We start from the raw sequence: 24,980 nt of genomic DNA, 5'->3' as shown, positions 1-24,980 counted from the left end.
TGTCTCTCTGTGTCTCTCTGTGGACTGAGGGACACCGCCCGGACTCACGTGAGCTCCGTCATCTGCTGTGGGAGCGCGGAGCCGACGCCGCCGCGGCCGCTGCTCACGTCTCACTCCGGCTGTGGATTGTACCGACAGTGTGGGTGTCACTGCTGCTGTCTGCCTCTCTCCTCCACCTCTCCTCCACCTCTCCTCCATCACCGCATCCTCCCGGAGCTGTCCCGCGCTCCACCGGACCCGTGCACTCGTCTCTCCGCGGTACCGGCCCGCGCGCGCGTGTCGGGATGACATGGACCTGACTGAGTCCACACTTGGACACGGAGTGAGACGGCGGTGGTGAAACAGCACATCCATGAAGGTGCGTGATGATGTGACCGGCTGTCGTGCTGAAAAACAGCCGCTCATGGACGCGGTGTGGGGGGGACGCGGCGTGTGTGGGGGGGACGCGGAGGGGCCCACATCAAAGACTTTAGGGAACACAGAGCTCCAGCCGCGCGCTCCGCACACTCCCGGGCCCGGGGCCGTGTGCGGTGCAGGCCTGGACTGGGCCTGGAGGAGCACACTGTGTCCCTTGTGCCGCTCCGGCCCGAACACCGGCCCCCCTCTTCCTCCTCCTCATCCTCCTCTTCCTCCTCCTCATCCTCCTCTTCCTCCTCCTCTTCCTCCTCTTCCTCATCCTCCTCTTCCTCCTCCTCATCCTCCTCTTCCTCCTCCTCTTCCTCCTCATCCTCCTCTTCCTCCTCCTCTTCCTCCTCCTCTTCCTCCTCCTCTTCCTCCTCCTCTTCCTCCTCATCCTCCTCTTCCTCCTCCTCTTCCTCCTCCTCTTCCTCCTCCTCTTCCTCCTCATCCTCCTCTTCCTCAGCCTGGGACACTGTTTACACGAGCGGCTCGGGGACAGTGTCTCAGCGCGCGTCCTGGAGCAGACAAATAGAAATGTTTTGAAGCGTCTCTGCGTGTTTGTGTTTGCACAGCTGCCGCTTCGCTTCACGCGCCGCTTCACGCGCCGCTTCACGCGCCGCTTCACGCGCCGCTTCACGCGCCGCTTCACGCGCGGCTCTGCAGCGGGGTGGGCGCGCGCACTGGGCCTGGGAACGCGCACAGGAGGAGCAGATCAAGAGCAGATCAAGAGCAGATCAAGAGCAGCTCAAGAGCAGCTCAAGAGCAGATCAAGAGCAGCTCAAGAGCAGATCAAGAGCAGCTCAAGAGCAGCTCAAGAGCAGCTCAAGAGCAGCTCAAGAGCAGCTCAAGAGCAGATCAAGAGCAGATCAAGAGCAGATCACTGTCAGCACAGTCTGAGCAGATGTTGTGTGAAGGAGACAGATGACCGCGGACAGGCGCGCGGCGCGCGGACAGGCGCTTCTGCCGCGCCTCATCGCGCTCAGCGGAAATCTAGTTCAAAATGGAACGTGTATTTAAAGCAACAAGAACATATTGATTGAGGCACCGCAGGTTAGGGAGACATCTTAATGTAGAAATATCCATTTCAAACTTTTGTTGCCAAGTTTAGTCACAAGAATGCAAGAAAAAACATCTTAAGAGGTTTTCATGTTGCCATATTTAAAAATAAGGTAGTTTTTTATAAGTAAAAACGACCAAAACCGCCCATTTTTGTAGAAAATAGTATCCAATTTAAATATTTTAATAAATCAGGCTCAGAATTACGATCAGTCAAAATCTTGTTACATCCAAGATTGTTACAGATTGTTACATGTGTGGGTGCTCCTATATTATTTATTTTTATGTTCTGGCCCGTGGGGTTCTTTGACAGGATGAGACTGGGGAAGACCATGCAGCTGATCACGCGCTGGACTCAAACTTTGTGGACGTGGGAGAAGTTACTTTCTGCTGGTCAAATCAACCCGTTTAAAAGCCCTACGACCGCTGTTGTTTTTGGGTGTTACACTATATTTAAAGTGGATGAAGTGGATTCAATTAAATAATAAAAAAAAATATTTGGGTGCAGATTCCACAATGTTGAGAAAATGTTGAGAAAATGTTGAATTTTAAAAGAAGAAAAAACAGCCACAACAACAACTCCAAAAACACAATTGGATTATTTGCATTTTGGATTCAATAGACCCTTTAAAAGTCTGTAAAACATTCTAATTTACAGAATGGAGGTAAACGTGATTTCACTGGAGAAAAGTAGGTTTAACTTCAGAATATTACACAATCTAAAATATCCAGTGGATCATTCAGATACATGTGAGATTACATTCATGACAAAGGCAAATGCTGATTTTTAGGTTTAAATATTACAGAAATGTTTGAGCCTGCATCTGATTTGGCTCTGGATTGGCTATGATTTTGCTCCAGCTCCATTTAATGTGCCTGGAATGGGCGTGTCAGAGATGCAATGCTATAGGAAAACATCTATTCAGGTTTTTCCAGAGCAAAACCAGAGCAAAACCAGGGCACTATAAACTACGCTGCTGCTCACTGAGGCTCTGGTGTGGATGGATGTATGCTCATGCTGCTCGGGTGATAGTCAGTTGCCCAAATAGCCCCAGTTTTTCATAGTTTTTGATGTTTGAAGGCAAATGGTAACTCTCCATTGAGCTGATGTATGGAACGGTACAAATAATGTGCAGTTCTCTAAAAGTGGACTAAACCAGAACAAACCCAGAGTTAAACCAGGCATGGTAAAACCAGGGCAAAACCAGGGCAAACCAGGGCAAAACCAGGGCAAACCAGGGCAAAAATAGGGCAAACCAGGGCAAAACCAGGGCAAACCAGGGCAAAAATAGGGCAAACCAGGGCAAAACCAGGGCAAACCAGGGCAAAAATAGGGCAAACCAGGGCAAAACCAGGGCAAAACCAGAGCAAAACCAGAGCAAAACCAGTTCTCACAGTAAAGATTTTTGTTCCAATATGATAATGCTGGTTCCGAAGACACTTTTCCTGAGACTTGAATTATTCTCCTATTTGTAGAGCCATATTTGCCTTGTTTACTAAGGAAACAACATTGGATTACTGGAAAGAAACTCAAACATTTGCACAGCTGTCATTTCAGAGCGCGCTTTGTTGTCGGAAAAAGCCAAAAATAAAAAGTGTTAGCCATCGTGTGGTCGCTATCAGCTCCGAAACACAGAGGAGCTGAGGAGCTAAACCCAGGGACATTTAAGTAGAAGACGCAACATTAGATGCTGATGTTAGCAATCACTTAGCAACTGGGCTAGTCTGGAAAGATTAGTGGCACTCTGGAGACAGCGTCCTGTATTTATTCTTAAGGCTGTTACGATCCAGATGGTTTGGGCTGGTACCAACACATCAAGAACATTTATAGCCTTGTTAAAAGTAATTGTGAACTGTGTAAACACATTTTAGATGATAATTAGCGTCTAAATGTTCTCTGAGTTGAAGGCTAACTAACTTTAAAGTGCATTTGACAGGTTCTCATGCGTTTGGTGGTGGGATAGAACCTGTGCTAAATATTTATCATAGTGTTGCATCAGTCAAAGTTCTGTCTGTGAAGAAATGAATTAAAAATAAAGTAGAAAGTTACAGGGAGTAGAGCTGAGTTCCCTCTATGATGTCATCAATAAGCATTGTTTTCTCATAAATGCATGGGCCATTTACATATAACAGACATTATACAGACATATAACAGGTATTATTATTTCTAAAATCATTATTATTGTGTAATTTATATGGATTTTGGCCCTTGTTTACAAAATAGTTGCTTGGTAAATTTGCTTGTGGAATTATAAATCAAATCAAAATTATTTATAAAGCACAACTCATACAAACTGCAATTCAAAGTGCTTTACAGTGTTTAAAACACAATTTAAAACATGTAATAAATTAAAAACACAATGCAGTTTATAAAAAACGTAAAACAATGTACATTAGAGTAAAGTAAAGAATAAAAATATTGTAGTATTTTAGAATATTAAACACCAGGTAAAATCAGTCATAGGCGCGGCTAAACAAAACAGTTTTTAGTTTAGATTTAAACACAGCCGGGGGCGGGGCCTGTCTCACCACTTCAGGAAGGCTGTTCCAGACCTTTGCCCCATAGACCTGGAACACAGATTCTCCGTGTCTGGTCTTGGCTCTGGCACCAGCAGGAGGCCGGTCCCTGAGGTCCTTAGAGTCCGAGATGGTTCATATGACACACACAAATCTGAGATGTATTTTGGTGCTAGGCCATGAAGAGACTTATACACAAGCAGAGCTGCTTTAAAGTTTCTTCTCTGAGCCACAGGGGGCAGTGCAGAGACCTGAGAACAGGACTAATGTGATGGTACTTCCTGGTTCTAGTCAGGACCCGAGCAGCAGCGTTCTGGATGTACTGCAGCTGTTTTACAGCTCGTTTGGAGAGACCAGTGAGCGGCCGTTACAGTCTAATCTACTGGAGACAAATGCGTGGATTAGTCGCTCCAAGTCTGGTTGGGACAGTATGTTTTTAATTTTGGCAATGTTTTTTAGATGGAAGAAAGCTACTGATGTAATTGAGTTGATGTAGCGGTTGAAATTCATGTCTGAGTCCATAATTACTCCTACATTTTTTACCTTGGTTACGGGTTTTAGAGAGAGAGACTGGAGGTGGTTGCTAACACTTTCTTTGTGGGCCAAAGTCTATGATTTCAGTTTTGTCTGGATTCAGCTGGAGGAAGTTGTTTTGCCTCCACTCACTGATCTGTTGAAGGCAATGACAGAGTGAACTGACAGGTCCATATTCACCTGCCGTCAGTGAGACATAGATCTGAGTGTCGTCAGCATCATTGTGATAGGACACGCCACTGTTTCGCATTAGCTGTCCCAATTGCAGCATGCACAGATTGAACAGAAGGGGTCCAAGGATTGACTCTTGGGGCACCCCACAGGTCAATGCTCTCAGAGACACAATCACCAATCTCAACAAAGTATTTCCTGTTATCGAGGTAGGATTTAAACCAATTTAAGGCCATACCAGTGATGCCCACCCAGTCCTCTGACCTCTGTAGAAGTATCCCGTGGTCAACAGTGTCAAATGCAGCACTGAGGTCCAGCAGGACTAAAACAGAGGCCTTAACATCATAAGTGCTCAGACGAATGTCATTTGTAACCTTAATGAGAGCCGGACTGGAAGACATCACAGGAGTCACTTATCAGGAGGAACTGAATAAGCTGTTTATAAATGACTTTTTCAAGGACTTTTCCCAGGAAAGGTAAGTTTGAGATCGGTCGATAGTTGTTAAGTTTTGTGGGATCGAGGCTGTTCTTCTTTAGCTTAATAACTGCAGTTTTCAAGACCGATTTAAGTGACGTGTTGATTATTTCAGTAAGTGGAGTCAGCAGACTACTGAGCACGGCTTTTAAAAGTCTAGTGGGCAACATGTCAAGGCAGCAGGTAGATGAGATAAGATTACCGTTATTTGTCCCACCATGGGGAAATTCCAGGGTTGCAACACAGATTAGGCACAAAAGTATAATAATCGAAAAACAGATAACTTATTTACAGCTGTTATTTGGACAAAAAACAAATAAAAAATAGAATCTTGTTCAACACATTCTAGTGAAATGTGTTTCTAACCTGACAAATGCACTTGAAATTGAGTTTCTGATGTTGATCTTTTACATTTTTCTGGTGAATGGAGAAGATAAATGACGATGGAACATTCAGTTTGACCAAACCAAACTTGACAGTGTCTGAGAGAGAGAATCATCTCTGAACGTTGATGGCTGAACCTTGGAGCCCAGAGCGACTTTGGCGTTTGCAGCGGCCGGATCGCCTCAGCCGGATGTGCTTGTTGTGCAGGAAAAGCATTCTGTTTGGGTTATAAATAATCTTAGCGCGCGTTAATCTGTGCGGATAGGGCCCAATCCACGAGCATCTGGCCCCTCCATCTGCGCTCGTGGTCACTCGCTGCTGCTTCTGCTGCTGCTGTTGCCGGGACGTCCCGCGTGTGCAACAGGCTGGACATGTCCCAGAGCAGCTTACAGAATAATGTCATGGGATCCACTGACCTAAATCAAACTCTATTTGATTTATTTACATTTTGAACTGAGATTATACAGGCAAAAAGGAAAACATCTTACATTTAAATGTGTCCATTTTACTTATGTAATTGTAAAACAAGAACAATAAGCATTACAAGTTTCCATCATGTTATAGTTTCATATAAATTGGGTAGAGCCAAGTTCAAAATATCTTGCTTTGGATATCTTAATTTGTATTTATTTATTTAAAAGGGACGGTGCATATTAATCTGTCACAATTACAGTAAATGTGCCAGATTATAGCAAAAATGATAGATATAGTGAAGTTTTCATTAAAGATAAACACAGAACAAAGTACACACACTTACCGTAATAAAGAGTTCTGTCAAAGTGTTGTGTTAATCGTTGCTTTGTTTTATTTCTTATTTGTAGATACCTGTAAAAAGCCAAATTATTCTTTCAACATATCAAAGCTTTTCATCTGATTCTCTTTCACGAACTGGTAGAAAACTCTTATGCTTTTGTTATCCAAATCTGAAATCTCAGGTCGGCGCTTTTTGGCTTAAAACTTTAGTCAGAAGAAGCCCAAGATTTTAACAGCTTTGTTTAATTTATAAGTTTTGATTTGCTTTTTCTGTAAGAAAAGATTTTACCCAGCGATTCTCAACTTCCTGTAAGTGACTTAGCCATTTGTCATCTGTCAGCACAGCCTGAGCCGGGATTACACTTCATATTTGTCCATTGTGCCTGGTATTCTGGGTCACACCAGTTCAGCAGCTCTGATCTGAGCTGAAATAAAGTACATTTCAGACAAGGCCCTAACCACCTTCTTCTTTTGGTCATCGTAGGGTCTTAAATCAGATATGAGGTGTTTCCATGCCATGCAAATCTTAAAATAGTTTATTTCATTCATCAAACAGCCGGTTGGGGACGGGAATTGGCAGAGGCTGTAATAGATAGAAAAATATGGGTCTTTCTAAATGTCAAAGGATGTTTCCAGTGGGTGTAGTTGACGAGGTTATTCGTTAACTTGTGTTTGGGAGCAGGACCACGCCTCAACCTCTTACTTCCCCAGCAACCACACCTCCACTCTTTAACCACGCCTCCAATTACCCAGAAGGCCTATATATGCGCAGGCCAATCTCTTGTCGTCTCTGCTCTCTCGATCCTGCCCTCCCACCCCATGTCTCTATCATCTTCACCTTAACACATCACCATCTATGGAGGGGACGGGGCTGATTACCCGAGACAGAGCCTGAGTCTCCACCCAGCCAACTCTCATCGATCCATCATCGATCCATTATCGATCCATCATCGATCCATCATCGATCATCATCGATCCATTATCGATCCATCATCGATCCATCATCACTATTATAAATAAACATTCCTTTGTATTTCATAGTTGTGGCGTGGTCCTTGTTAGTGAAGTAAGTAATCCAGACATTGGACTAATATCAAGGAAATGCTTCACTTCAGGTATGGAAATCTCTGGCTTTGTCAGAAACAATAAGACATCGTCTCCGTAGCAGCAATTTTATGTTCCATCCATTAAATATAACATCATAGATTGTTTCTGATTGTCTAATATATCGGGCCATTGGTTCCAAGAGCACGGCCTGTTCCCACAGTCACTGGATCTGTGGCTGTTCTTTTGGATTCTTGGTGTTGAACTGTGGTAAAGATCCCCAATATTTGTATTATTAAATCTTCTGAATTTGCATAGTAAATAAAGAAATAAGGCCGGTTTACAGAGTCAAATGCTTTCTCAGCATCCAAACTCATTATTAAAGCCTTGTCTTGTTGTTTTTGTGTAAAGATCGTCTTATGTTGTCTTGAGTTTGTCCTTTGATAATAAATCCTTTCTGATCCTTATGAATTAGATTTGGGAGTATTTGTTCCATTCTTTTTGACATAATTGAGGTGTAAAAAACCCTAACCCTAACCCATATCAATTTAATCAATTTCCATATTAGTTATTTCAGCACCTAATTTTTTGTTTCGCTCTTCAGTCCTGGCGGGAGAATCAAAAGTTCCTAGAAGAGATTGTATTACTTCTTCGTTGTTTTTGTGATATTTTGGTGATAATGTTTTTGTAGAATGATTGAAACGATGTTTGTATTTGGTCTTGTTTGGTTAAAATCACATTATTCTGGCTGGATCGATGATGGATCAATGATGGATCAATGATGGATCGATGATGGCTCGATGATGGATCGATGATGGATCGATGATGGATCGATGATGGATCAATGATGGATCGATGATGGCTCGATGATGGATCAATGATGGCTCGATGATGGATCGATGATGGATCGATGATGGATCGATGATGGATCGATGATGGATCAATGATGGATCAATGATGGCTCGATGATGGATCGATGATGGATCGATGATGGATCGATGATGGCTCAATGATGGAGCGGTGATGGAGCGGTGATGGATCGATGATGGATCGATGATGGCTCGATGATGGATCGATGATGGAGCGGTGATGGATCGATGATGGATCGATGATGGATCAATGATGGAGCGGTGATGGATCGATGATGGATCGATGATGGATCGATGATGGCTCAATGATGGATCGATGATGGATCGATGATGGAGCGGTGATGGATCGATGATGGATCGGTGATGGATCGATGATGGATCGATGATGGATCAATGATGGATCGATGATGGATCGATGATGGAGCGGTGATGGATCGATGATGGATCGGTGATGGATCGGTGATGGATCGGTGATGGATCGATGATGGATCGATGATGGATCGGTGATGGATCGATTATGGATCGGTGATGGATCGATGATGGATCGGTGATGGATCGATGATGGATCGATGATGGATCGATGATGGCGCGATGATGGAGCGGGGGTATGGTTCCAGGACTCTATGAAGTACGACACCTAAATATCTAGAGAGATTCCATTTAACCAGGCAGTAGGTCTTTCTAAAGGTCAAAGGGCGCCAGAATGAAATAATTTAAGTTTTTTGTACATTCATTTTGTTTCCAGACATTGGACCATTTCTTAGAGAAAATGCATCACATTAGGTCTGGAACTCTCTGGTTTGGTGAAATGCAGATGACCATTGACTTTTATTTTCTTGATGTTGGACCATCATTTTTTGTATGATTCATTATGTGTGAGGTTCGTCTTATGTTGTCTTGTGTTTGTCGCTTGGTAATGAATACTGTCTGATCTTTGTGGATTAAGTTTGGGAGGATTTGTTCCATTCTTTTGGACATTATTGAGGTGTTTATACGAATCCAAATTCAGAATAGAAATGGGTCTATATGAGGCACAGTCCAGTCGGTCCTTCCCTTCTTTTGGTATCATGGATATGATGGCCTCGTTCACACTGGGAGGGGAGGAGTTTTCTTAAGTCCCAGTTTAACGTGGCCAAAAGGACAGGAGTGTGTGAGGAAGTGTGTTTAGAGCTTTATTCCACTCTGAGGTGAACCCATCGCTCCCCAAAGATTTATTGTTCTTTAATCTTTTGATTGCGCCTTGTATTTCCAAATCTGTCTTTTTTTCTTTTTCTTCTGGCGTTTTTTAAATAAAATGACTCAAACGCTGATTGAGTTTGGTTTTGTTTAGTTAAGACATACATCATTTTCCTGTATTTAAAAAAATAAGTTGTTTCAGCTTTTAAGTTTCCAAGATAGTAATTTAGAAAATGTTGATCCACTCATAATATCTTTGTTTAACCTAACCCTAACTATTTGGTGTGATTTCAGATCATTATTTTTACATCTTGTTGCATTCTAGTACACCCCTTTTTGGCATAGTTTTCCTCCAACAATTTTACTTTTCCTTGCAGATAATTTAGCTTTTTCTCCCTTTGTTTCTTTATTTTGGAGGCTATGGCTATAATTTGTCCTCTCAAGACTGCGTTGGAGGCTTCCCAATGGATGGGAGGAGAAATTTCCCCTGTATCATTTTCCTCCAGATAAGGTTTTTGACATTTTTCCCGTGTTTTTTTGTCTCTCCTCCAATTCCACAGAAATGTAGACAGGAGCATGATCACTTAGGTCTATTGTGCCTACATCTGCTTCAGTGATTTTAGATCTGTCTTTATTGAGAATAAAAAAGTTGTCTATTCTGGAATAAAGTGTATGTGGATCTGAAAAATGAGTATACTGGTGTGCTCTAGGGTTCATTTCCCTCCATATGTCAATCAATCCTATATTCTTCAATAAGAGACGGAACTTCTTCTTAATTGTTCCCCCAGAGCCTTTTAAGCTCGACACGTCTAATGTAGCTGAATGTGAAGATTCCAATCTCCTCCACAGATCAGGGTTCCTCAGAGTGGTTCACAATCAGGTCCATGACATCAGCATAGAAAGTGATATTGCCCCCTGGTGGAGCATACACATTTAAAAGAGTGAAAACCATTACATTAATATTCCCCTTAACCAGTACATATCTGCCCTCTTCATCCTTACATCTTACTCTGTTCAAAAACTATTCGGTTTGAAATCAATATTCCAACTCCCCTTCTATGTTTGCCTCTGTATGATGAATAATTGAAGATTTTTTTATACGTTTTTCATGCTCATTATCATTCAAATGTGTCTCTTGTAAATATAAATGTATTTTTTAATTGTGTTTGATTTAATTGCTTTCCACATGCCATTCACTCACCAGAAGAGTGGTGGGGAAAGGGAACCCTCGCCTCAGTGTTCTCCTCCTGAGCTCCTCACAGATGTGGTGTTCACAAACCTCAGATGGAATATCTGGGGCAAAGAAGCTTGCCTTTGCACTGGAGATCTCCTTTAACTTTTGCAGCCTTCATGATACTTTCCTTCACACGATCATTAAGATCGCTCTTTTCCCTCTGGGGCCTCACAAGTCTAATGTTGGCTCTACGTCATCTGGACTCCAAATAAATGTTTCATATTATTGTTCTCCGATTGCAGCGCCTCCATCTAGGCCCTGATTGTCTACAGATCATCTGTATTGTGTGAAATACGCTGCTCAGCTGCATTTATGCTGCTCTTCTAACTCCCGCTTTCAGCTCCACGGCTACGGCATCATTTTCGCTCTAAGAGTCGCCATATCCCGCTGCATTTCGCGTCTTATTTCACATATTATGAGCACTAACTGATGATTAGTCATATTTTCTCCCCCTTCCTATGTAAATAAGCCGTGAAAATCTTTATCTGGGCCGGCGGGACCCGTTTCTCCGATGGGGAAGGACTGTGAGCTGCTGCGTCAGGCCCACTAGTTATGTTAGCCTTGTTAGCTTGTGAGTAGGCTGTTTTCCAATGGAGCCGTTGACCATCAGCTTTGATTGTTTAGGTCCTGTTGTGTTACCAGACTTGTGCCTTCCTTGTTTCCTCATCTCTTGTTCTTCCTCTTTTGGAATAGGTGGGTCAAATCATGATTTTAAGGCCAGTTTCTGCAGCAGCATTGCGGGTGCGTCAGCTCGACACACCACCATACCGGAAGTCCCATGTGCTCTACATTTTTGATGTTTTGAGTCATTTAAATAGGTTTCTTGAAGGTATAACGTCACTACTAGTGATGTTCCTTAGGAAAAGCTAAGAACAAGTTAGATTCATTTGCATACCTATTTTCCTGTTTTGTAAATCGGATCTACTATTTAGACCCTTTGGAGACATTTTTTAAGCTATTCCCTCATCAAAAACATAGCTAAAGATACAGAGGACGTTCATTACAACTGTGCTTACTTCCTCTTGGTAATTCCCTCTGCTGCCAGTAGATGGGGCTAACACCAAATCTGATGAGAATGTGTCTGTGTGCTTTTCACTTATTAGAAGTTCTAAAACATGAGATGCCTGTGTCTTTTTACTTAACCCATACAATTGATCTGTAATAAAGGATTTACCACTTGAGGACCTTATTTTTGGTCCCACAAAGCAGAACATTCTGCATGAAGAGGTCAGTCCCCACAATGTGATGAATACCCACCTCCACACAGCCTTTTTAAACCAGTGGAACACAGGCGTGGTGCTGGTGCTGTCTCTTGCCTTCCTCTCCTGTTCTGGTTGAGCTGGGGCAGGGCTTGTTTGGGTGCTGTTTGGGTGCTGTTTGGGTGCTTGTTTGGGTGCTTGTTTGGGTGCTGTTTGGGTGCTGTTTGGGTGCTTGTTTGGGTGCTGTTTGGGTGCTTGTTTTCCAAACAGAGCTGTACTGATTCTTCCGTCTGACCGCTGAGGCTCGGGGCTCATCTCCTCCACTGCAGCATGTCCAGATGGTCTGTTTTTCCAGCTCCAATCCACCATTATCCGCCTCTATAACCCAAAGCTGCCCCTCTCCCTCGCAGCAGTAGGAGGACGAGCAAAGAAGCATCGGTAGTTCACTTTCCAATTATCTCTACACTTTTCTAGGCGTATAAAGCAGTAAAATGATTTGAAGAGTAGAGCAGAGTATGCGTTTGCACAACTTAAGAAAGAACAAAGAACATGGTATGTATTCAAAAGCCTAGTTTAAACGGCAACCTCCCTCTGAATATAGGGCTTTGTTATCAAGCTTTTGAGTTTTTGAGTCTCATTTCCTCGTGGTGTGGACAGCCGAGTAGTTCGTTCACACGTCAATCATAGGATGCACCTACCGCACACCTGCAGAGCCTCGTTCACCTGCAGAGCCTGGTTCACCTGCAGAGCCTGGTTCACCTGCAGAGCCTCGCACACCTGCAGAGCCTCGTTCACCTGCAGAGCCTGGTTCACCTGCAGAGCCTTCTTCACCTGCAGAGCCTCGCACACCTGCAGAGCCTCGTTCACCTGCAGAGCCTGGTTCACCTGCAGAGCCTGGTTCACCTGCAGAGCCTCGCACACCTGCAGAGCCTCGTTCACCTGCAGAGCCTGGTTCACCTGCAGAGCCTGGTTCACCTGCAGAGCCTCTTTCACCTGCAGAGCCTGGTTCACCTGCAGAGCCTCTTTCACCTGCAGAGCCTGGTTCACCTGCAGAGCCTGGTTCACCTGCAGAGCCTCGCACACCTGCAGAGCCTCGTTCACCTGCAGAGCCTGGTTCACCTGCAGAGCCTCGTTCACCTGCAGAGCCTCGTTCACCTGCAGAGCCTGGTTCACCTGCAGAGCCTGGTTCACCTGCAGAGCCTCGTTCACCTGCAGAGCCTGGTTCACCTGCAGAGCCTGGTTCACCTGCAGAGCCTGGTTCACCTGCAGAGCAGAAATCAGCTCAAGTGCAGTGGCTAGTCCCACCCACTTCTTGCAGACAGCGGGGCCTCTCTCCTCTGGTGTAATGACCGGAGGGGCCTGTAGAGGGCACATGACCAGCTCGTGGGTCTAGAACACAAGATGTTTCACTTCTGAATGCTTAAGAATGAAAGAGAAGATAGATTAGTTTGACACTTTCAGTTGGACAAATAATGGATTTTTTTTTCAAAGAGGAGCAGTTTGTAAGTTGTCCTGAAACATATAAATGCATCTAAAATCAACCGGGCCAAGGATTTATTAAGGATTTTAAGGATGCAGTGGTAAACTAGTAAACTAATAGTGTAGCTGAGCGGTTTGATGTATAAATATATTATAAATTACCCAATTGGACACATGAACTGATAGAACGCCCGCTCTTTACTCCAGAACACTTACAAGCAAAACATCAGTCAACTGTGACGTAAATCAAAATGTGACTGACATAGTACACACCCTTCTCATAAGAAATGTCCCTGTTTCAAGACTCATCGAAAAAACGTACACAAAAGTACACAAAAGTACACACAAAACATGACGTGCTCAACTGCATAAGAACATGTAACAAAAAGCACATCGATCTTGTTACAGAAATCTCCCTTCACACAAACACAAAAATGACATGAATATAACATAACATTAGTAAAATGAATAAACTTGTGCGATTATTCACAAAAAATGAAACAAATGTGAAGAATATCAGACAGTTCAGGGTGTGGCACTATCTATAAATGCTGATGCCTCCTCCGCTGTGGTAAATGTTATTATTTTTCCATTTACCTTGATCCTCAGCATTGCAGGGTAAAGGTGTAATCCACCTTCATCTCGCTCGAGTGAGATTTCACTTGGTCAAAAGTTAGGCGTTTCTTGACCATTCTCACTGAGAAAGTGGAACTTGTTAGATCCAGGTTGGCCACGACATTCTGTTTATCACAGAAGTTGTGCTTCTTCAGTATAATAGGTCTTGGACGCTGGTTCGGAGCCGGCTTAGGAGCCAGTGAGCGATGTGCATGGTCAAGCTTTATATGTTTTATTTTTATCATTTGTTGGAAGTTTTAGATATTCAGGGATGTCCAGGGATGTCCCGACAGGGAATACATGTGTCCTCTGGGCGGTGTGGCGCCAGGCTGGATGTTGATGGCGCAGTCATAGGCCGATGTGGGGGAAGGGAAGTCTTGGCTTTACTGAAGACTTCCCTGAAGTCCAGATACTCACCCGGGACTCCCAGCACATGGGTTGAAGAACTGGTCCCGGCAGAAGATTGTGGTGCGGTGGCTTGCTTGAGGCAGACCTGGTGAGAAGATGAACTCCACCCCAGGATCACCTCTGTGGTCCAATCAAGGTGTGGATTGTGACGTCGGAGCCATGGGAACCCTCCAGGGAAGGGGGTGACAAGGAGCGTGCAGGATGTGAAACTGGAGGGTTTCCTGATGGTTCGGCGTCCCGGGAAGACCCAGGAGAGACTATGTTTTTCTCGGTTGGCCTGGGAACTCCTCGGGACCCTCCCGGAGGAGCTGGAGATAGTGTCTGGGGTGAATGAAGTCTGAGAGTTTAGTTTAGACTGCTGCACCCACGACCCGGTCCCAGATAAGCGGAAGAAGATGGATGTCTCATAGTGTGGCAATTATATGGCCCACATACCCCATGTTGGTGGATCTAGCTCCTGCTGCTGTTCAAGTCTGTTTTTCTGCCTCCATCGATCTTTTGAGTACACGTTTTTCACCTTTGTATGTCAAGAGCTGCTGGAAACACATGGTGGAGCCATCGCAGAATTACTCACAAACAAGGTGAGAAATTGCTCTCTGTTGACGAATACCGGCTGCTAAATCCCGAGTGAAGTTCACCCTCTTGTCGAGCCACAAATATATAGCCCTGGTCACCTCTCCCCTTACCTGCAATGACCACTCTTCTGAGATTGACGTAGTACATTTTAGCATTAGCTTTAGAGGCCAGTTTTTCACAAATATTCTTGTCTTGTCTGGATGCTTGGATTGGATTTTCTCTCAAAACATCTGGCTCTCTGTTTTTTGGAGGTTTTGCAAGTGAAATGGAGAGCGATTCCATACTGGAACTGGAACTGGAACTCATCCAGCCTGCTTTTAAGTCTGCCACAGACCAGCTTAAGTTCCTTGTTAAAATTGCCATAGTGACGGAGTGAGACTCAGAATGAGCTTTATGAAACCAAAAGTCACACTTGACCATTAAGTCAAGCTTAGAAAGTAAACACGTTTTATGGAGCAGGCCTGTGGTCTGTGCTGAGAATGCCGTTCGCTCTGTGTGTGTGTAAACAATGCCCTGGACCCCACCCAAGGCGCTTAGCTCAGCCGTGTTAGCCTTTGATACATGTCCATACCCACGCTGAGCCCATCTGCTCCATGCCTTTCACAGGAGCCATGTTGCTGCGGCTGCTCGTGTGCGGACTCCTGCTGCTGCTGCTGCACCCTGCTGGCCCCACGGCACTGTGTCCCAAGCGCTGCACCTGCCAGAACCTGATGCCGTCCTACACTGTGCTCTGTGCCAACACGGGCCTCCTGTTTGTGCCTCCCAACGTGGACCGACAGACGGCAGAACTGCGCCTCATGGACAACTTCATCACCACTCTGCGGCACCGCGACTTCGCCAACATGTCCAGCCTGGTCAGTCCTAAGCCTTTACACTCCTCACAAACATCTATTTAGTTTGTTTTATTCAATAAACACAACACACACCATAAACCATTTGACTACTAGGTCAACTGAATTCTGTCAACTGGACAAAAGTTTTAAGATGAAGTGTAGTTTGCGGCAGACTGCGGAAGCTTCTCTGATGAGTTGCAACACGTCTTCACTCTTAAAGCCTTTGTGGCCTGAGGGACCACACAACCTCTTGTAATGTATCACTCAAACTTTAGCTGGTAAAAGTATCCAGAATAAAACGTATTTCTGTTAATTAAAAGTTTGCATTACTGTCCTTAAAGCAACATCGTGTAACTTTCTGGAAGTGGCACGTCACCTCATGATCCCATGGAAATATAATGTGAAACACTTTTGTAACATTCTCCAAAGAGATAGACAAATGCCATTCTGTGTAATATTGTAGCTAAAGAACAACGTTGCCATAGAAACGACCAGGAGGCTCCTCCAGAGCAAGTACGAGTCAGGTTTATGAAGACACAAGCCGCTGTGTTAGTTGTATTGAATTCACCCTGTTTCATTTTCTGATGCTGTAAAAATCTCAAGTACAAAATACAAAGAACAAAGAACATGAAACAAAGGAAAAAAATGGATTCATGCCAAAAACATGCAATAAATTCAACTTCAATTTGCTGAGGGGCGTGGCTGCCTCCGCAAGCAGACTAAGAGTAATAATGAATAAAACAACATGACTTGAAGGTACAAGGTGGGGCTTTAAAGGCGGTATGGACGATTTTTCGGCGATTTGAGAACGCAGGTGGAAGTGCACATGCCACTCCCCCGTGCTCATGCCACTCCCCCGTGCACATGCCACTCCCCCGTGCACATGCCACTCCCCCGTGTGGACTGATACAACACACACGTGCGTTTGTTTATTAGCGCAACAGAGCGCATCACATCTCTCGTCTCCCGTAGATTTCTGTCCACTTCTGCGTCAGCTCGAACTGTCTTTCTCCGTCTTCATTTTGTCCCGTACACTGAGGGAACTATATTATGATAGATCCATGCGCTTAGGTACGCGGAAACGTGGGGACGAGCCTGACGCGGCTGCAGGTGAGCGGTAGGTGCGTTTTATGATTGATACGTGGCAGGACAAATGATTTATCCACGCCACGAGGAAATATGATAAAAAATTTGCTGAAAAAAATCTTCCATACCACCATTAAGGAGGGCAAATTACATTTGTAAAACGCTTTGTGGAAAAAAAGTCCAGTAATTGAACTGCAGCACATACAATAATTCTTATTATGTTGTGAGCATAACATGTTGTTATTGCCATCTCGTTCATCATTGTTCACTGTATTTACAGATCCATCTGACCCTGAGCCGGAACACCATTAATCAGATCTGGCCCTACACGTTTGCTGACCTCCAAGAGCTGCACGCACTGCACCTGGACGCCAACCGCTTAACAAGCCTGGACGACACGCACTTCCAGGGCCTGGTCAACCTGCGCCACCTCATTCTGGCCAACAACCAGCTGCAGAGCATCTCTGAGGGTGCCTTCCAGGTGAGCACCCCTCTCTCTGCAGAGAGCAGCAGAATGGCTTCATGTGCCCACCCAACATCTAAAGGCCATGGAATAATTTAGAATATTTACATTTCCTCAGGTGAAGTAGAGTTTCAAAATCAGAAAATAATCTATACATAGATGTATTTACTCTAGACTGAAAGAGCCTGCTCAGCATATTTCAAGTTTTTCTTGGATTTAAAACTTTTTTACATCTACAATAACTGTGAACTAATCAAACTGGTGTTTCCTGGCAGTGCCATCAAATGAAAGTTCCCTTCTCATTCATCTACCTTTACTAAGAGTTGGAAACATGGCCGTATTCATGTTGTTTGTAGAGACTTTAAAACAATAATATATCCATCAGAAAATACGTGAGAAGATCAGCCTTTATTTGTCCCACAATGGGGAAATTCCAGAGTGAGCGTTGCAACGAGCAGCAGCTCTCACAAGCGCCGGCAGAAGAAGAAGAAGCCCCTGAAGAAGCCCCTGAAGAGAAGCCCCTGAAGAGAAGCCCCTGAAGAGAAGCCCCTGAAGAGAAGCCCCTGAAGAGAAGCCCCTGAAGAAGAAGCCCCTGAAGAAAAAGCCCCTGAAGAGAAGAGAAGCCCCTGAAGAAGAAGCCCCTGAAGAAGCCCCCGAAGAGAAGAGAAGCCCCTGAAGAAGAAGCCCCCGAAGAGAAGAGAAGCCCCTGAAGAAGAAGCCCCTGAAGAGAAGCCCCAGAAGAAGCCCCTGAAGAGAAGCCCCAGAAGAAGCCCCAGAAGAACCCCCTGAAGAAGCCCCTGAAGAAGCCCCTGAAGAAGAAGCCCCCGAAGAGAAGAGAAGCCCCTGAAGAAGAAGCCCCTGAAGAGAAGCCCCAGAAGAAGCCCCTGAAGAGAAGCCCCAGAAGAAGCCCCAGAAGAACCCCCTGAAGAAGCCCCTGAAGAAGCCCCCGAAGAGAAGAGAAGCCCCTGAAGAAGAAGCCCCCGAAGAGAAGAGAAGCCCCTGAAGAAGAAGCCCCTGAAGAGAAGAGAAGCCCCTGAAGAAGAAGCCCCTGAAGAGAAGCCCCAGAAGAAGCCCCTGAAGAGAAGCCCCAGAAGAAGCCCCAGAAGAACCCCCTGAAGAAGCCCCTGAAGAAGCCCCTGAAGAAGCCCCTGAAGAAGCCCCAGAAGAGAAGCCCCTGAAGAAGCCCCTGAAGAGAAGCCCCTGAAGAAGCCCCTGAAGAGAAGAGAAGCCCCTGAAGAAGAAGCCCCTGAAGAGAAGCCCCTGAAGAAGCCCCAGAAGAAGCCCCTGAAGAGAAGCCCCTGTCTTAATGTTTCATTAAAAAACGATGAAAATGAATTAACAGCAAAAACATTACAGTAAATAGAATGTGTCACAAAACAGTTTGAATTGGCAGAAATACACATTTGTCGGTCTCCAGTCCTTTTCTTTTCCAAATGTCGGAGCAGCTTTGGTCAGGATGCTCCAGGTGGATTCTTGCAGCTAATATTAATAAGCATGTTCATCTTACTGTGGTTTCTCACAAATGTACCAATGTTTATCAATGAGTAAAAGTCAAATCAAAAAAGTATTTTTTCCCTTTTGTAAAAATGAAAACAAGATGTAATTTTTAAATATAATATATATGTACTTTTTATGGTGATCATAAACTTATAAACATATTTAAAATCTGAAAAAATACAAAAACATGGGCTGATTTAGTAAATGGTTGAAATATTTAGTTATTATGATATTGGTCTGTTTAAAGGTGGAATGGACTTTTTTTGGCCCAAATCTGAGTCTCATTTCCTCGTGGCGTGGACTGCTGATTAGTCCTGCCACGTGTCAATCATAGGATGCACCTACAGCTCACCTGCAAAGCCTGGTTCACCTGCAAAGCCTGGTTCACCTGCAGAGCCTGGTTCACCTGCAGAGCCTGGTTCACCTGCAAAGCCTGGTTCACCTGCAAAGCCTGGTTCACCTGCAGAGCCTGGTTCACCTGCAGAGCCTGGTTCACCTGCAGAGCCTCGTTCACCTGCAGAGCCTCGTTCACCTGCAGAGCCTCGTTCACCTGCAGAGCCTCGTTCACCTGCAGAGCCTCGTTCACCTGCAGAGCCTGGTTCACCTGCAGAGCCTGGTTCACCTGCAGAGCCTGGTTCACCTGCAGAGCCTGGTTCACCTGCAGAGCCTGGTTCACCTGCAGAGCCTGGTTCACCTGCAAAGCCTGGTTCACCTGCAAAGCCTGGTTCACCTGCAGAGCCTGGTTCACCTGCAGAGCCTGGTTCACCTGCAGAGCCTCGTTCACCTGCAGAGCCTCGTTCACCTGCAGAGCCTCGTTCACCTGCAGAGCCTCGTTCACCTGCAGAGCCTCGTTCACCTGCAGAGCCTCGTTCACCTGCAGAGCCTGGTTCACCTGCAGAGCCTGGTTCACCTGCAGAGCCTGGTTCACCTGCAGAGCCTGGTTCACCTGCAGAGCCTGGTTCACCTGCAGAGCCATGGTTCACCTGCAGAGCCTCGTTCACCTGCAGAGCCTCGTTCACCTGCAGAGCCTCGTTCACCTGCAGAGCCTCGTTCACCTGCAGAGCCTCGTTCACCTGCAGAGCCTCGTTCACCTGCAGAGCCTCGTACATGTTTCCCTGTGTCTAGGCGCATTGATCTATCATAATATAGTTCCCTCAGTTACAGGACAAAATTAAGACAGAGAAAGACGGTTTGAGCTCAGAAGAAACGAAAATCTACAGGAGACGAGAGATGATTCGATCCGTCGCACTAATAAACAAAGGCAGGTGTAGCCGCGAGGCTTTTCTCTGCTCCTGCACGGGGGGAGTGCACATGCGCAAAAAAAATTGGCCATTACGCCTTTAACATGGCTCATTGTATTTCAGATTTTTGTAATTGTTTTTTAGGTCAGGCACAAAAATGTAGGGGCCAGTTAAAAGAACAATTTTGGTTTAATTGTTCCTCCTACACAGTGCACTATCTTATCTGCAGGTCTATACTGGTGGGTCTGTGGACCCCAAATGAGGAGGAGAATTTGGAGTTCACATCCCAGCACTGTAAAAAATATACATAAAAAATAGTATAAAAATAGACTTAGTCTGAGTATAATACACAAAATGTACTGTTGGTCAGAAATAGTGCAAAAAATTACTTTGAAAATAATCATTTCAACATAAACAGAACACCACCACACGACACCGAGAGAACATATCATTCACATTATTGAACCCCGTCTCCCACATGAAGGGCAAACACCTCTGCACCTCCCATGTAGGGCTGCAGCTGTCGATTAGAGCAGTCATCAAGGCTTAGGGGTAATATGTTACTTCTTTGTATATTTTGTAAACCATTCATCATTTAATGATTTATCAAATATATATATATATATATATATATTTATATATATATATATATATATATATATATATATATATATATATATATATATATAAATATATATATATATATATATATATATATATTTATATATAGTTATAGTTCATATTATTAAACAAATAAGGAGTTTCTGCTTAAAATAACACATTTTATTCTTAATTTCACAAGTATGTCCCCAAAACATTAACATTTCACTTCACCAGTCTAAACTGTCTGTTACAATATATATATATATATATATATATATATATATATGTATATATATATATATATATATATATATATATATATATGTATAATGTAAACAGTTACAGTAGCTATGAATTAGCTATGAGCTCTAAAGGTAAAGGAGCCAGCCTTCCCCCATGTAGGGTGTGGCTAATGCTACCAAGTGCTGCTAATTGCAGAACAATTCTTCTTGATGGTGTGAATGTATGTGTATCTATTAGAAGTGATGGCATGTGAATACTAATGATGGGGCATTTGAAGCCCTATGAATTAGTGCTAAATGAACTACTTAGAAACTCCTGCCTCTGTCAAAATACTGTTATTAAAGACACTAGTGACATGTCACAGGTGACATGTCACCTGTGACATGTCACAGGTGACATGTCACAGGCGACATGTCACCTGTGACATGTCACAGGTGACATACTTAGAAACTCCTGCCTCTGTCAAAACACTGTTATTAAAGACACTAGTGACATGTCACAGGTGACATGTCACCTGTGACATGTCACAGGTGACATGTCGCCTGTGACATGTCACAGGTGACATGTCGCCTGTGACATGTCACAGGTGACATGTCGCCTGTGACATGTCACCTGTGACATGTCACAGGTGACATGTCGCCTGTGACATGTCGCCTGTGACATGTCGCCTGTGACATGTCGCCTGTGACATGTCGCCTGTGACATGTACAAATGAGGCTTCATGGAAAGTATTAGAACGACTTACAGTTCTGGCAGACAGATCGCACTAGTGTCTTTAATAACAGTGTTTTTGACCTGTCAGGTGACCTGTCAGGTGACCTTTAACTTTTGTGGAACACATGTCTGGAAAGCCTTACATTTATGTAGCCACTGTGTCATGTACTGGGTTTACTGCCACAACACAGTATATCGGGTAATTTTACCAATACTGATGTTTGAAATCATATCATGTGATTTGATATCACATAATATCATCCATTCCTACTGTTTGTGTTCAAGTTCAGATTTGACCAGGCCAGCCTGCTCTGGGTCTCCTCTGAACTTGTCACATGACCCTTTTTCTCCTCAGGACTTCCTGGAGACCCTGGAGGACTTGGACCTGAGCTATAACAACCTGGTGGAGATCCCGTGGGACACCATTTCTCTGCTGTCCAGCGTGAACACACTGGGCCTGGACCACAACCTGATTGAGAGCGTTCCAGAGGGAATTTTCTCCAACTTGCACAAACTGGCAAGGTATGAACCCACAAACCAAGAGTCAGGGATTCTTTTTTTGATTAGTCATCTAGTTAAACGAGTATTTCTATTGTATATTGAAACATTTTAAATACATTCTCTTTTTTTTTATTTATTGTTAAACATATAGAACACAGAACAGAACATGACCAGAACATGACCAGGACATGACCAGGACATGACCAGGACATGACCAGGACATGACCAGGACATGACCAGTACATGACCAGAACATGACCAGGACATGACCAGGACATGACCAGGACATGACCAGGACATGACCAGGACATGACCAGGACATGACCAGAACATGACCAGTACATGACCAGAACATGACCAGAACATGACCAGGACATGACCAGGACATGACCAGTACATGACCAGGACATGACCAGGACATGACCAGTACATGACCAGTACATGACCAGGACATGACCAGGACATGACCAGGACATGACCAGGACATGACCAGAACATGACCAGGACATGACCAGGACATGACCAGGACATGACCAGGACATGACCAGGACATGACCAGGACATGATCAGGACATGACCAGGACAAAATAAAAAGAACACAATTAGCACAGAAACAAATCACAGCACATTCAAACTAGAAACTAACTTTAAAATAATAATTTGACCCACATAATCCCCAAAAGTTTAAAAAGAGAAGAATAACCAAGGAAAGACACAATTCTGGTAACGCTATGGGGTCAAGACAAACAAAGCTGCCAACCCGTGGCTCCATTGGAAAACAGCCCGCCTCACGAGCTATTGAGGCTAACGGCTCGCGGGCGGCTAGCTCTTCCCCCTCGGAGGGACGGATTCCCGTGGGCCCAGATAAAGATTCTCACAGCTTCCTCCCATCGTAAGGAGAAGAGGAGATGACGATTCATCGGTTGGCGCTCATGATGTGTGAAACAAAATGTGAAATGACATCGCTTAGAGCGGAAGTGATAGCCACTGAGTAGAAGTGATAGCCGCTGAGCTGAAAGTGGGGGGAGGAAGCGGAGCACGCATGGCTGAAGCGGAGCAACATATTATACGGATAATACGGATGATCTGCAGACGATGAGGGCTGAGATGGAAGTGCTGCGGGTCAAGGTGATAATGCTGCAGATATACAGAGAACAATAATATGAACAATAAGATCCTGGAGTCCAGATCACGGAAGCCCAACTTGTGGGGCTACTGGAAGAAGATCCTCCCAGAGCTCCTTGTCGGCTCAGGAGTTGAAGTCCCTCCCACAATAGAAAGAGCACATTGCCACAAAGCCTGATAATGAGGTTTCTTAACGATTGTGTGAAGGAACATGCCATGAAGCCTGCAAAGGTCAGAGGAGACCTCCAGAACAGAGGCAAGTGCGTCTTCTTTGTTTGACATCAGAGCTTATGCTCCAAGATGGCTGTCTGCTTTAGTACATAAACTCTGTGTCTAATTACATCCTCTCAAAAACTGTGAAGAATTTTTAAAATGCTTTACTTGTAAGGTTGAGAACATCAGGTCCAACATTTCTATCTCTGGACCAAGACCTTGTATGTATGAGTCAGCCACTGTGGCCTTTGAATGTTTTGAACCGATATCTTTCGCTGATCTGTCTGATATTGTTTCACACATGAAAAGCTCAACCTCTGCAAATGATGCAATTCCTTCGTGGTTCTTTAAGGAGATCTGGGATGTTCTGGCTATAATAAACTCCAGCCTAGAACATGGCATATTTCCTCATTGTTTTAAACAGGCCATAGTTCAACCTCTCTTAAAGAAACCCAACCTAGAAGTTAGTGTTTTAAGTAACTATCGACCAATATCAAAACTGCCTTTTTTGAGCAAAGTTTTAGAAAACGTTGTGTCCTCTCAACTATCGGCTGTTTTAAAAGAGAACAGTATCTATGAGGTCTTTCAATCAGGTTTTGGGGCATTTCACAGCACTGAGTCTGCTCTACTGAAGGTGACCAATGACTTGTCGCTGAGCAGCGACTCTGGAAATGGTTCTGTTTTGGTTTTGCTGGATTTGGACCATGACGTACTCATCGAGCGTCTGGAGAACTGTGGAGGAACGAGGGGTTTGGCTCTTCACTGGTTTATTTCATACATAAAGCACAGAACCTACACAGTCAACATTGGGTCATGCTTCTCTGCACCTGCCGCTATGACCTCTGGAGTACCGCAGGGATCTATTTTGGGCCCTCTTCTTTTCTCCTTATACAGTACATGCTTCCGCTGTATAATGTCTCTTTTCACTGCTGATGATCTGCAATTATATCTGCCTCTGTCCTTTGGAAACCAGTGCTCGATTGAAAGGCTCAGTGACTGTATCATGGACATAAAAACTTGGCTCACAGTTTCCTACAGTTAAATGACACTTATGTTAATCTGTTTGATCCGACTAAACAAACCGAAGGCTTGAGAGGAATCCTAGGCTCCCTGACCCCGTCTCTGAAACCACAGCTCAGACATCTTGGAGTGATTTTTGATCCAGAATAAAAATCTGATAAACAGGTCAATGCTGTTGTCAAGGGCAGTTTCTATCAGCTAAAAGCTGTAGCTAAATTAAAATCATTTTTAACTGCAGTAGACCTTGAGAAAGTCACACATGCTTTTATTACTTCAAGATTGGACTATCTATACTATACAAAACGCAGCCGCTAGACTTCTTACCGGGACAAAGAAATATAAGCACATGACTCCAGTCCTGGCCTTGGCTTCTGTCACATTTAGAATCCTTTATAAAGTGTCATTGACTGTTTTTAAATCACAACATGGACAGGCTCCAGGTTATGTCTCAAACATGCTTCATTTTTACACTCTACCACGCCCACTAAGAGCTGCATCCCACACACCTCTGGACACACCCCGTACCCCTGGACACGCCCCGTACCCCTGGAC

The 24,980-nt window shown here is 44.4% G+C and overlaps 1 protein-coding gene across 1 annotated transcript in view; it reads left to right on the top strand.

The window, feature by feature from the left end:
• The first annotated feature begins 252 nt into the window (after positions 1-252).
• The window catches only part of LOC140373555 (leucine-rich repeat and fibronectin type III domain-containing protein 1-like protein), a 76,761-nt gene continuing 52,033 nt past the window's right edge, over positions 253-24,980 (top strand). Inside the window, exons 1-4 of the mRNA XM_072460110.1 lie at positions 253-358; positions 15,496-15,743; positions 17,089-17,289; positions 21,925-22,091. Of these exons, the coding sequence (XP_072316211.1) occupies positions 15,501-15,743; positions 17,089-17,289; positions 21,925-22,091 (611 nt within the window). The 5' untranslated portion in view covers positions 253-358; positions 15,496-15,500. The remainder of the gene's footprint in view (positions 359-15,495; positions 15,744-17,088; positions 17,290-21,924; positions 22,092-24,980) is intronic.

The sequence above is a fragment of the Eucyclogobius newberryi genome, unplaced genomic scaffold (assembly GCF_026437365.1).
Source record: "Eucyclogobius newberryi isolate DKJ021-1_F unplaced genomic scaffold, fEucNew1.0.hap1 SCAF_10, whole genome shotgun sequence".
NCBI classification, from domain to species: Eukaryota; Metazoa; Chordata; class Actinopteri; order Gobiiformes; family Gobiidae; genus Eucyclogobius; species Eucyclogobius newberryi.
The sequence above is the reverse complement of the archived record's forward strand: the minus strand, read 5'-3'. Positions and strand labels throughout refer to the sequence as shown.